The sequence below is a fragment of the Panthera uncia genome, chromosome A2 (assembly GCF_023721935.1).
Source record: "Panthera uncia isolate 11264 chromosome A2, Puncia_PCG_1.0, whole genome shotgun sequence".
Classification (NCBI taxonomy): Eukaryota; Metazoa; Chordata; class Mammalia; order Carnivora; family Felidae; genus Panthera; species Panthera uncia.
The window spans coordinates 135500601-135515093 of NC_064816.1; the positions used below are offsets into that span (position 1 = coordinate 135500601).

At 34.3% G+C, this 14493-nt stretch overlaps 1 protein-coding gene across 2 annotated transcripts in view; it reads right to left on the reverse strand.

The window, feature by feature from the left end:
• Nucleotides 1-1316: 1316 nt before the first annotated feature.
• The window catches only part of IQUB (IQ motif and ubiquitin domain containing), a 58141-nt gene continuing 44964 nt past the window's right edge, over nt 1317-14493 (reverse strand). For both annotated transcript variants that reach the window (XM_049641759.1, XM_049641758.1), the window contains 4 exons: nt 11722-11898; nt 7658-7906; nt 6564-6749; nt 1317-2797 (listed from right to left, as the gene is read on the reverse strand). In XM_049641759.1, the coding sequence (XP_049497716.1) occupies nt 2615-2797; nt 6564-6749; nt 7658-7906; nt 11722-11898 (795 nt within the window). In that variant the 3' untranslated portion in view covers nt 1317-2614. The remainder of the gene's footprint in view (nt 2798-6563; nt 6750-7657; nt 7907-11721; nt 11899-14493) is intronic.

Below are 14493 nucleotides of genomic sequence, written 5' to 3' on the forward strand. Positions count from 1 at the left end.
ATACAAGCTGATCAAGAATAGTCACTATATTTATACATATATATATATACACATATACATATGTATATATGTGTATACATACACACACATATATATACGTATACACACACGCGCGCACACACACACACACACACACACACACACACATATATATACACGCATATATATAGTGACTATTCTTGATCAGCTTGTTTTGCAATTTGTAAAATATTGTTCTATTCTATTGTTAGGCCTCTAACCATATAATACAGTCTTCATAAAAGAGAAAGAAGGAAACGCCTTCTACAGCTTCATTAGTTAGTGGGCTAAGGGAAATATGTTCATCAGGCCATAAAGTTGAGGAATGCAGATACTATGGAAGCAGGAGAACCTAACTGCTCAACAAGTCATTGCTCTCCAGTATGCTGGAGTTAAAATTTAGTGGGTAGCAACCTGACTCCCCCTCCGCCCCCGCTCCGCCCACTGATGGCTCTCTAGCCAGATACCTCTTCTCGTCCCTTCTGCTGTGGATTTTCAGATAGCTGTGTAAAACGAGTAGTTCTAGAAGGATTGAAAAGTGTTTACCAGAATAGCTGACTTTATTGAGGAAAGTCTTTCTGCTGTTGAGCTGTGTTTTCCGCTTAATGGTTATTCTCCCAGCCCTGTACGTACTGCCCCTTTCCATTAATGAATTTAATTGCTCTGGTTGGTCCACCCCTCCTTGTTGTATTCCAAAATCTTCTATACTAAGAGCAAACGCTATCTAGTCAGTTGCTTCACCCTTGGGGCAAATAGAAGAATTCTCAAAGTCTCTTATTTGTCCCTATCTGAATATTTCTCCCTTGCTGCTTGCCTCCCCGCCCTTCCATCTCTAAGATGGAGCATTCTCCTACATTGTCTTGTGAAAATCTGATAATTTACATTCCAGTGTAAACCACTCTTGTCTGCCTTAAGTTGTTACCTGTTTATCAGTGATCAGTCTAACCCCATCTGTAATTCACCATTTAGAAAGTTCCCAGAATGTCTGAATTGTCCATGAAACCTTGAAAATAACAGCATTATAGCACTTTGTTCCTTTGATGTTTAGTTCCTTAAAAATAATTGCCATGTACCACGATTTTGCTAAATTAAAAAAAAATTGTAGATATCCTACAAAATATGTTGTTGAAATGTTGGCAAATATTTATATAGAACAAATATTTAGATTGAATTCCTTGATCACTAAACTTAAGAGAACAGCTCATTATCTACTGATTGGAATTAGGAGAAAGATTCTCCCCCACCCCACCCCCAAATTATCGTGTGTGGGTGCGTGCGTGTGTGTGTGTGTGTGTGTGTGTGTGTGTGTGAGAAATACTGCTACTTGAGTTACAGAGTTTCACTTTAAATTCTTTCTCTCTAGCGAGATATCTTCTATTTAGTCATCCAGCTCCACTTTTCCCATTATCTCTTCTACTCTTTGCCCCAGAGCTGCATGAATTATTCCAACAGACTTCTATTTCTCCTGCTTTACTTCTGGGTTCTATAAATGGGAAATGCAAGCAGGAGACTGGAGGAAGGGAGAAGCATGAAATTAGAGTATTTATTTCTCCAGTTCCTGAGACCATCTAGGGTTGGCCATCCCTTGACAGTTGTTTTCTGATCCTCTCATATATCTACGTTACACTCTGAGTTCTCAGACCTCTCCCTCCCCAGGCTCATTGGAGACTAGCAGTAGAGACAGCTTATCTCATACTGGCCCAGGGTTCCTGCACTATTCCTTTAGTTTCCCTACACACTGCCCACACTTTATAATAAGGCCCTTTGTAAATAAACCCTCCTTGAATTTTCCTATTTTGAGTGTGCCATCAATCTTCTCTTAAGACTGACTCACACATTCTTATTCATCACTGTAAGTCTGACAAGCATGCGGTTAAGGTTATTCCTTTGGCTTATTGGGGAAAGGGGTTGCTATAGTTTATTTAACCAAGTTTATTCTTCCTACAGAATTTCATCATTGCCCCACTGGCAGTTTTACTCCCACAGGATAAAAGATAGTTCTACCGTTTACCCCGTTTTCCAGCATAGAATGCGTTTATTTCTTTGTTTGTTTATAAATAATTCCAGTTGTTTTACTGGGATTTCAGGAAGGATGGAAGATAAAAGTAGAAGATAAAAAGTGAAGATTCACATCACTGTATTAAAACATAGCATCTTTTGTCTTACCTGTAAAGATTTTCAAAAATGGAATTCTATGTTTCCTCCCATCCACATACTGACTATTCTTCTATAACTATATTTACCTTAAAATAAATTACTTGAGTTGAAAGTTGAGCCTAGGTTTTGTTTGTTGGTTTTAACTATAGTGCACTTGAGATTTTAAATATTTTAATGTAAAAGTGTGAAGAATAAAATGTTCTCTTTATCTTAAAACATTAATTTCAGGAACAAAACTATATTTCAATTGATCACTAATTGTGTAACAATAAAGCATTTATATAGGGATGTTTTATCTTTATACAACTTATGATAATATGAGAAACAAAAAACAATTAAAATCAATAAAAAGATAAAATTCTATTTCCATATTGTGTGGTCTCTTATTACTCTATTAGCAGTGGACAAAAGTGCTGATCATCAAACACTCCTGGATCTTCTAAGGACTAGGTCTCTGGGACACTATAATCTTAGGTGTTGTTTCTGAGTTATATTTCTTTCTGATCTCATCTATCTCACCATCATCAAGTATAAATGAAGCCAGCACTGGAATTTGAGAAAAATAGTTCTTAGCCAGGATATGTTTGTGTTTGATCTTGTGAATAAACGAGGGTTCATATCCCTAAAAGAAAAGAAAATCAAGTTCTATTAAATGTCACAGATATATTTTGCCAGGTAAAAAGATAAAAACACTTTCATGTCTCAGTTTCGTATACCAGTTCTCTCAGCCCACAGTATATTTCTTCCCAGTTTTGTCTAATATCTTTCAGGGCTCAGCTCCTATGACATTGTAAACTTGAGGCCTTTCCTGACTCTCCCTCTGACCTCTGAGTCCAAACTTATCCTTCCTTCCTCCTTACTTGCAGGTACTTAGTACTTTTATATATTTTAATTATAATATTTAGTTCATTCTGTCTTGAATTTCACTATTTGCTCAAGAGTCTTTCCATGATAAAAAAAAATACTCCTTAAAGGCTCAAATTGGGTCTTTTTCATATATGTGTCTCATATATGAAGAGTCTTTCCATGATAAAAAAAATACTCCTTAAAGGCTCAAATTGGGTCTTTTTCATATATGTGTCTCTCAACACCACAAGGTAGATATCAATATTTTTGAATTATGATCTTGTCACGTTGGTTCTCTCTTTAAATCTACTTCAACACTCACACAATTACCAACTTGAATTATTTTTTTCTAAGACTGGTACTTATCTCCCTATCCAAAACAAAGATCACAATGGTGTTGTGACAATATAAACCTCCTTTTGCTCACCCTTTTTATTACTTAATTCCCACCTCATGAGTCCATTTTCTGTCTTTAAGTAGAAAATAACCTTTTTGCCTTTATCAAGTCTCTGTACCTTTCCATTTTTATTCTTAATTAATGTTTAGGCTTCTGGTCTCTCCACAGCTATAGCATACTTTGAACTTTCTCTGTTATGTAGCATTGCCACAGTATAAGATAATTTGTTTTCTACTAAGAGTGGCAGACTGCTAGTTGCCAACCCAATATTCACTCTTTCTTCTATTCATATTTAGAGGCCTGATTTTGCAGAAGGGCCTTATTTTGTATTGTGTGATGCGCTCAGCTTTCCTAGCCTTTATTCTAGCTAGGGGTGGCCATGTGACATGTTTCAGGCCATTATACATACATGTATATATAATAGAAGCCATTGGATGAAGCTTACAAGAAAGCTTTTTAAGAGAATGAGCTATTTTATCTCTAAGACTCCACAAGCATGAGAATGAAAGTCAAAGGTTAAAGATGGCTGAAGAGAAAGTTAGAGGGCTTGGGTTTCTGAGAGCACTGTGGAGCCACCATCTGGACTTAACTTTTTGTTTGATAAGGAAATTAACTTCACATTTAATTAAGTCATTATAAATTGCTCAGTCTGTTATTTCCAACCAAACTTAAATACAACAGAAACAATGATTGTGTCCATTACACATCCTTGTTTTTCTCCAAGCACTTAGCACTGTATCTGGCACATTCAAAAGAAAATTTTAGTTGAATTAATAAATACCATCCGTTTCCTTTATTAATCTTAATCGACCCTTCTTTTCAACTAAATCACTACTTGTACCTCCTCCTAGAATTTGTTTTCTAAAAGTAATACATCCCTCACTAAAGACCCTTCATAGTGTCAAAACAAATGTAAAGAGAGCCTGCAGGAAAGGAGCCAAAGGACATACCATTCTGGCAGAGTATCATGTAGGAGTGTCCTGGCTTAAAGTTTCCTTTTTACAGACCAATTTACCAGGGCAAAATACTCATCCTTTGCACTGATCTAACTATGTTCAACCACTTCTTAGTCCTTACTTCATTAAAAAAGAAAAAAAAAAACCTAACACACTTCTGTTATTCAACATTAAATTATACATGTACAGATCTTTATAAGTTTTCAAAGTACCTTTATAGAAAAAAAACAATCATTAAAGGTGAGATAAGCATATTATGGTACATACAAGCAAAGGAACAATTAGCAACTCTTAAAGAATAATATAAAATGGAAAATATCCAATATATATTATCCCCTTTTTATATTATTTCCCTTTTCATATCATCCCCTTTTATAGATGAGAAAACAGGCACTAAGACATTGACAAATTTGCTCAATTCTCCCAGCTTATAAATGATAGAGCCAGAATTCAACCAAGGCTGCTCTGATCCTCTATATTGATTCCATGATTTTAGCTAAACTTTATAAAAATTTGTGAAGCAAAGAGGGCAGGTCTTAACGTCCTACAGATTGTTAGTGACAGAAATGGGGACATACTGTGTCAGATCTCCTGACTTTACATCCATTGTTGTTCCTACTTTGACCAACGTGTGCACCATGAGAAATTGCTCTGCCTCATTTATGGTTCAGAGAACAGAAGTCTTTTCCACACTTTTCCTATAACTTGTGTCATGATTACAGGGGGCCAAGATTATTTTAACGTTTGAGTATTTTTTTACTTACTGAGAAGGCAAATATCTCTGTGCATTAAGGAAATTCTAGAAATGCTTTAACTTTAACTTGTGGCAAGATGCAAACTATTCTTTTTAAAAAGCTGAATATTATTAAAAGATTACACCTAGTCCAAAACCATAAAAAGGCATTTTTTTTTTTAGTTTGTCTGGTTGAGAACCTTAGCTCTCTTTATAGAAATTTATAGGCATCCAGAAATTAGGAATGCATGTGAATAGAACATTTAATTGGATACTGCACTAATTTGATTAAATACACAAAGGGAGTGTGTGGATTAATTGAAACAGTAGAATATCAGATTTGGGAATGAACTTCAATCCCACTATAGGTCCTAGATGAAATGATATTGTAGTATTGGCTATGCTTCGAGTGATTACATATTTATGAAGCAGCTTAGTTTACTAAATATAATATTTAACACAGCTTCAATTTCTGCTGCTCTTTCTTTCAATCCCTAGAGTGCAATTTTTCTTAGCCTGACTTCTACTGGAAAATTATTCCAAAAAACTACAAATTTAACTAGTTCCTCCTCTTTAAACCCTCCCCCCTACCCAGTAAAAACACAAGCAGGGAATAGCACCATTCAAAGTGACTATTATATTTGAAGTCAGTTCTTTATTTTCTCCTAACTGACATTTTGCATGAAATTCAAAGTATAGGCATTTAATCAATAGAAGGCAGAGAATCACTATCAACTGTTGGGTCCTAAGCTTGCTTCATGTAAATGAAGCTCTCTGATGAACTCAGTTCTGTTCGTTGAAATGTTTTACAGACTGCATCTTGTAAGTTAATGAAATTAAATGGTATTGAATTTTTAGAGCGTCTTCCCCACTCCTAGTCATTTGGGAGAAAATGAAAACTGGAGCCTCAGAACCATAGTCCATCAGTATAATTGCCATTTAGAGCACAAGATTATGAACAAAATTTGAGAATTTAGTGTGCTTTTTAGGCAGACTCATGATGGTTAATCAAAGAAAGGCAGAGTCTAGGTTACATAATACCTGTTATTTCATTTATTCATTCAACAAATATTTAGTAAACCCCTAGTCTGGGACAGGCACTGGTGTAGGTATTAGCGATACAGACATGAATAAGCTAAATAAAACCTCTGTCTGCATGGAATTTACTATGGAACTATGTGCTTCAACTTGCTATTATTAAGAGAGAGTGATATCCAGTTTCGATACTTGTAAGATGTTCTGATCTCTTATCTTGTCCTTTTCCGTGCCTTGGCTTCCTTTAATTTTAATCTCAGCCATACACACCATCCACATATTTGTTACTGTTATCCAGTCTGTTTCTTAATCCAATGGAAGTATTTAAATTATCCTTGGAATGTAGTAAAAAGCAGTCACACTATCTCTAAAATTTTCAATGATTAAATGAGTTCCCCAAATAAATTCTCTGCTTTCTTACCTCTTCAATACTTGTTAGCTTGAGATGAGCAATGCTTTCATCTTTGGTAAGAAGAATGCAGTTCCACGGGGACCATTCCAAGGACTTATCCCACCTGACCATGACCAGATCATGGAGATCATTCCAGGCACTGAGTGCTGACTGCGATGCCCAGATGTTCTCTATCAGGTACTGAATATCTTCTAGCTGCATGTCAAAACAAGTTTGAAAAATAATGTTTTCTTCTAAATATAACGTTTCTTTAAGATTATTAAATTACTTGAAGAAATACATTATAAGAGTATATTTTTAAGAGAGAAACGTTGTTCATGAAGTTGCTTCTTACAATTTATTTTTCTCCAAACCTCTGCTCATTCTGCCCAAACTACATTATCAGTTTCACAGTCATGACTGCATCTTTAACCCAGAAAAAGCTGCATATATTTCATCCAGTATGCTAATTTTACCTTACATGTATATGGTACTTGGTGCTTTTCAAAATTTGTCACTATCATCTTATTCTCAGGGTTATTGTAGGTCACTTTATTTCCATGTTACAAATGAAGAAATTGAGATTTAATAAAGTAAGCAATTTGCTTAGTGTTATTAAAAAGACTGTTGTTTTAATGAAAAAAATAAGGAAAATGGGGGAAATGAAATAACTGTTTAAAAACTTTTACAATTTAAACCATATTAGCTAAAAGTCTTGAAGTGACTTCTTATCACAAAGTCTGCATATATAAACTTAGAATTGCCAGAGGGGCAAGCGTCACCAAGTATAAGCATAGATAAAAGTACTTTTATTTTATTTTAATTTTTGAGAGAGAGAGAGATGGAGAGAGAGAGAGAGAAAGAGAATGAGTGGGGGACGGGCAGGGTGAGAGGGAGAGAGAGAATCTTAAGCAGGTTCCATGCCCAGCATGAGCTGGGGGTTAGATCTCAGGATCTTGAGATCAAGACCTGACCGAAATTAAGAGTCAGTCGCTTTACCAACTCAGCCACCCAATGGCCCAAGGAGCCATTATTTTAAAAGGTTTCTGTGGGAAAGTAGGAATCTTTTCTGCAATATCAGCGAACAAATTTCATCCATGACTGACAACCCTTACTGATCATACCTGCATCAGGAAAGCAATTTTAGAATCATCTTCATAATTAGCTTCTGAATAGTAGAGCCGTTGAAGTAAACATTTGTACTTCAGAAATGATTCTCGTTGCCGAGTCTCATTGTCAAGGTTAACGCAGTTACGACACCGGTATGCGCGGTGTGAGGTGGATGATACGGCAAACTCTGTGGAAGGCATATAGAGCTGGCAACTGTGGCAAAAGTAAATCTTCTTATAAAACTTCAATGGGTCTTGAGGGACCTAAAGAATAAAAGAGAGAGAGAGAGAGGAAGAGAGAGAAGAAGGAAGGAAGGAAGGAAGGAAGGAAGGAAGGAAGGAAGGAAGGAAAGAACAAAAGAAGGAAGGAAGGAAGGAAGGAAGGAAGGAAGGAAGGAAGGAAGGAAGGTTAGTTATAAAAGTCAGGCCAAATACTAACCAACAGAAATACTGAGGACTAACTTATCTTAGAATGAGATAAAAAGTTGGCTAATTTTTAAAGTCACATTTTCCCTTAACTTACTATTATACACAAAACTTAAATTTCAAGCAGTTATTCATTTATCCTGCCAAAATGTTAAGAAATCTGTGTTATTCATCAACCCTTGGATACATGTGGTAAAAACACCTAAAAATTAATTGGCAGAAAAAAATTAGTAGGTGAAGGCTTTAGATTGCAAAATCATAACAACAACTTCAAAGTGCTTTGGCACTTAAGTTTTAAAAAGAATTTAGATTTTTGGTGCTATGCTACATTAATCTTACAGGCAATGGCTAGATTCGTGTATAGATGAAAGTCCACTAAACTAAGTGTATTTCTTATTTCATTCATCCTAACACTAAATTTGGATTGGCTCAATGATCAATATTCAAAACTTGAAACTGTACATCATATAGTAGTTCTATTTTTAATTTTTTGAGGAGCTTCCACACTGCCTTCTGTAATGGATGTACCAATTTAATTTCAAAGGACAGTGCACAAAGGTTCCCTTTCTCCATATGCTTGCCAACACTTGCTATTTTTTGTCTTCTTGATAACAGCCATTCCAAAATTGTGAGCTGAATATCTTACTGTGGTTTTGCTTTGTACTTCACTGATATTTAGTGATGTGGGGCACTTTTTCATGTATGTGTTGCCATTTGTATGTCTTGTTTGAGAAAATGTCTACTCAAGTCTTTGCCCATTTTTAAATTGGGTTAATATGAATTTGCTGTTGAGTTGTATAAGTTCCTTTTTTTGGGTATTAACTCATCAGATATATGGTTTGCAAATATCTTCTCCCATTCTGTACATTGCCTTTCATTTTGTTGATTGTTTCCTTTCTACGCAAAAGCTTTTCAGTTTGATGCAATCCCAGTTGTCTATTTTTGCTTTCGATGCCATGACTAAAAAAACTGTTGCTAAGACCAATGTCAACAACATTTTCTCTATACTTCCTTCTAATAACTTTACAGTTTCAGGTCTCATATTTAAATCTTTATTTTGAGTTGATTTTTGTATGTGTGTGAGATAAAGGTTGATTTTTTTTTTTTTTGCAGGTGGCTATCCAGTTTTTTCAACACCATTTAATAAAGAGTCTATCTTTTCTCCATTGTGTGTCCTTAGTTCCTTTGCGGGTGTATTTCTGGGCTTTCTATTTTGTAGCATTGATCTCTGTGTCTGTTTTTATGTCAGTACCATACTGTCTGAACTATAGCTTTGGAATATAGTTTGAAATCAGAAAGCATGATGCTTCCAGCTTTGTTCTTCTTTCTCAAAATTGCTTTAGCTATACAGGATCTTTTGCGGTTCCATACAAATTTTAGGATTTTTTTCTCGTTCTATGAAAAATACTATTGGAATCTTGATAGGGATCGCATTGAATCTGTAGATCACTTCGTGTAGTATGTACATTTTGTGTGTGGGAGGGGGTAGTATGGATATTTTAACAATATTAATTCTTCCAGAAAGATTTCATAACTACAAAATAAATGCTAAAGGCATGATCCATTTTTAAAATGGATAAATTCAACTTTATAAAAATAAAAACATCTTTTCTGCTAAGGATACTGTTAAGAGAATGAAAAGACAAGCCACAGACAGAGGGCCAATATTTGCAAATCATGTATCTTACAAAGGATTTATATGTAAAATAAACAAAGAATTCTCAAAATTCAATAATGATAAAACAAATGACTCAATTTTGAAAAAGGGGTGGCGGCAAAAGATACGTGCAGCTACTTCACCAAAAAGTTATAGATGGATGGAAAAAAAAGTGCATGAAAAGATGCTTAATATTATATTCATTAGGAAATCACAGATTAAAATATAATGGGACACTACTACACATTTATTTGAATTCCAGAATTAAAATAAACACTGGCACTACCAGCTGCTGGCAAGGATGCTGAACAATGGGAACGTCACACGTTACAGATGGGGATGAAACATGGCACAACCAGTGCAGAAAAAAGGCTGGCCATCTCTTATAAAGGTAAATGTGCATTTCCCAGATGACTCAAAAAAATTCTACTTCCCAGGTATTTAACCCCAAACAATCAATTTACACAAAAACTCACAAACAAGCGTTTTTAGCGATTTTACTCACAAAAGTCCAAAACTCTAACAAACAATTCAATATCCTACAACTGTGAATGGATAAACAAGCTCTACTACATTCAGACAACAAAAGTGTTACACAGGTATAACAACACTAAGGATACGTTCAAAAACATGGGTGAATATCAAAGGCAGTATGCTGAATGAAGGAGGCCAGTGTCAAAAAGCTACATACAGTAGGATTCCACTTATACGACACTCTGGGTTAGGTATTGATTACATGACTCTATATTTGTCAAAACTGATCCCCAAATAGTAAATCTGACCAAAGGTAAATTTAAAAACTGAATAAAATGGTATGTTAGGTGAATGTGTAGAATATTAAATTCTATTATTGTAAAAATATAAAAGCTGAGATAAGTCTATAGAGAAGGACTAGAAGTTACCCTGGGGAAATAAAACATTAATTTGAATAAGAAATAACATAATGGGCAACTTTTCTCTTGGACTTTTTTTATGTATATTCTTTTAAGATTTTATTTTTAAGTAATCTCTGTACCCAACATGAGGCTCCAATGTATAAGCCTGAGATCAACAATCGCATGTTCTATCGACCAAACCAGACAGGCATCCCTGACTTTTGTTGTATCTTAATACTCTTGCAATACAATTAAGTTTTAAAAATCCATTAAAAAAGAAACAATGTAAAAATTAAATAATTTTATTTTTCTAAAAGTTTTGACTAAATATTGAGATTTTATATCAAAAAAAGCAAAATAGATATTTAGCCAGCTTCTTAATACTGTATATATTTACTTATAACTATAAATATAGTCATTAGAATAAAACACCATTTAGAATTCTTTAGTAAACCGCTCCCTTCCAAACCGCACCAAAAGTGTTTTAAATCGTTTGACACAGTAAGAAGGCAATGAGATACTTACCTTGGCGCTAGATAGCAAAATCTTCATAGAAACTTAAGCATTTTGGAGTTGGAAAAGGTAGTTTCATTCAAATACATGTTACATTTGAAGTTCTATCAGGATACCTATATGGATCTGTTCAGTAAAAACTATGACTAAGCAATAAGTATTAGAAGGCAACACAAACAAAGTATGTGTAGAATCTCAGAAATGAAGACTTGAACTCTCTCCAAGGCCTGATGCAAGAGGGGACCCATGAATTAAATGTCAGAAAATGAACAGGAGTTAGCAGAGTAAGTAGGGGACAGGATTCCAGGTAGAACTAAGTGTGTTCAAAAGCACGAAGGTGTGAAAGAGATCATAATGCATTCAACATAATACAATATTCAATTTGGTTCAGAGAGTAGGGAAGAATTCAAGGTTGAAAATACAGACACTAAAGTTAAATGATTAATTTGTTAACATGAAAAACAATCATTCAAAAGAGATGTCACCAATAAGATGGTCTTCCACATGGACCCCAAGTAATGCATTAAAGCAAAATTTGAATATACTTCAATTTACTACAGCACATTTTAGAATTTTGAGGAAGGAATACAGGAAAAAAAGTAGAGTACCTTAAGGTGTCTTGCAACTTCTGGATTAAATAGAGGTGTTTTGATGTAATGAAAAAAGAGTGTTGCGATTCTTTTTCTGAGCCCTTCAAGATTATGATGTTTGACGCCTCTCATCATAAGGTCAACCTCTCTGTCAATCAATTCTAGAATTTCCTGAGTCAGTTTACATTCATGTTCCTATACAAAACATATATTCAGCATAGAATTTTTAAAATTACTGTTAGCTTTCAAAATTACCACCAAACAAACTGAAACTAGATTCCAAAAGAAAGAAATTGCAAAAGAAACTAGCAGGAGTAAAAATTGGTACAACTAATTATGAAAAAATTTTCACATTATCTAGTAGAGCTTCAGATATGCATAATCTACAACCCAGCAATTCTCCTCTTAAGAGTAGAGAAATGTGCACGTAAAGTCATTGTTCACAGTGGCACAAAATTAGAAACAACTAAATATCCATAAATCAATTGATGACATAAATAAGTGTCGACTTATTCATACAATGCACATATTGATAGAATATTATTATATGTATGGAAATGAATAAACTATAGCTATATACAATAACAAGCTTAAATCTTAAAAAAGTAATGTTGAGTGAAAGCAGTAAGACACAGAACAATACAACGTCATTCCACTTAAATGAATTCCAAAATAAGCAACACTAAGCTATATTATTTAAGGATATAGGGAGATGGTAAAACTATAAAGAATATCAAGGAGAGGACTACTGTGAAAGTCAATATGGCAGTTACTTCTAGGGGATAAGAGGGTGAACTGGGATTATGAAGAGACGGGATACTTGGCAATGTTGGCAATGTCCTGTTTTGGGTCAGAGAGTGGTTATGTGGTTGGTGACTTCATATGTTAAATTGTACACATATATTTCATGTATTTCTTCTGCAAATTTGTATAATTCATAATAATTTTTAATAAAATCACAGAAATGAGTGTGGTTGAATAAGAAAGCCCCATGTAGGGGTTAAGTGATTAAGGCAGGATTTATGAGCAGTAGAATAGAAGTAAGTTGTTCCAATTGCCCGAGAGAGAACTAAAACACAGTTTGAATGAAGGAGTCAGAATGCGGCATCTGTAACTATAAAATAATATTCTCCTGTACTTTTTAATACATATTTAGTATAGCTAACACAAGAGTCTAGATCAGGGTCCTTGGCCCTGAAAGTATATTAGAATGACCCGGGAGAGATTTTTAAAGGTTTTAAGATTGCCCTAACACTTGAGGATCTAATTTAACTTCTCTGAAATTGTGCCTAAGTATCATTCCTTATTCATTTATTCTCATATTCTCTCTCTTTCAATCTCTCTTTCTCTGTCTCTATGCATCTCACTCTCTCAAGTTCTTTGGATGCTTCTAATGTGTACTCAAGTTTAAGATTCACTGGTCTCTCTTAGTAACTGTCATCAAAATAATACCCATTATTGGGGCACCTGGGTGGCTCAGTCGGTTAGGTGTCTGACCTCAGCTCAGGTCATGATCTCACGGTTTGCGAGTTCAAGCCCCATGTCGGGCTCTGTGCTGCAGCTCAGATTCTGAGCCTGCTTCAGATTCTGTCTCCCTCTCTCCCTACCTCTCCCTTGCTTCACACTCTGTCGCTCTCTCCCTCTCAAAAATAAACATTAAAAAATTTTTTTAATAATTTTTTGAGGGCTCCTTATTCATAAGCAGTGAGATAATACACATATTTTATACTTTATAAATACATATAGATGCACATAGATTATATACACATATATATCTATATCCTCAATGCAACTAATTTTACAAATGATGAAACTGATTTTCAGAAATATTAAATAACTTATCTAAGGTTGTACAGCCATAATGAATAGAGCCAGAATTTGAGTCATGTTTAAAGGCCTTAATCCTCCAATAAAATATTGTTAAATAAATATACATGTACATATATAGGTTAAACGTATTGTTTAAGATATGCACAATTTATTTTTATAAGCCTATTCTCTGTTTTTGTTTGGTTTTCTTTTTTTATTATTAACCAAAAAATGTTCCTAAATTCGTTAGTTAGGAGGATTTCTACTGTATTCCCTACTTGCATTCTCTTTTTTCTAATCTGGCCTTTTTACCGCCCATTACATACATCATGCTTATTTCCTACCTCTGGACCTACTGATTCTCCCTTTCTTCCTAACTATCTCTATCTTCCAATGTTAGTCACTACACAAACATCTTTAAAAACGTAATCCAGAACAAAAGCAGTCAGTGCCTCATTGAGTCAATGCCTCTGTTCTCAAGATGGAGGGACATGTAAGAGATCTATCCAGACTTAGTGCTCAACACGAACCATTTACTCAATTGCTTAATGTGTCTTAAATTAATAAATGATGAGAAAAAAATAAAAATATTCTCATCCTGCTTTAAAATTGCTAAAAATAAAATTTTTATTGAAGAGTGTCAAAATATATAGAAATTGCTGTTTTAGTGAACTGAGTTGAGTATTAATCTCATGCTATATATATATTTGCATATATTTGCATCAATCAAATAGAAATGGGTATTCATTTCCATTTAGATTATGCATTGTGCATACTTCTATGTATCGTAATATATAGTTTGAGAACTTTTAGATAAATATTAATGCAGAAAACACATCCTCCCCAAACGACATCAAAACAATATAGCTGTTGACAAACAAATTTATATATATAGACACTGATTAGTCATCTTTACCATTAATACCAAACAGCTTATTTTAGTATTCATTTTTTTATTAATAGTAATACCAATAGTGATAC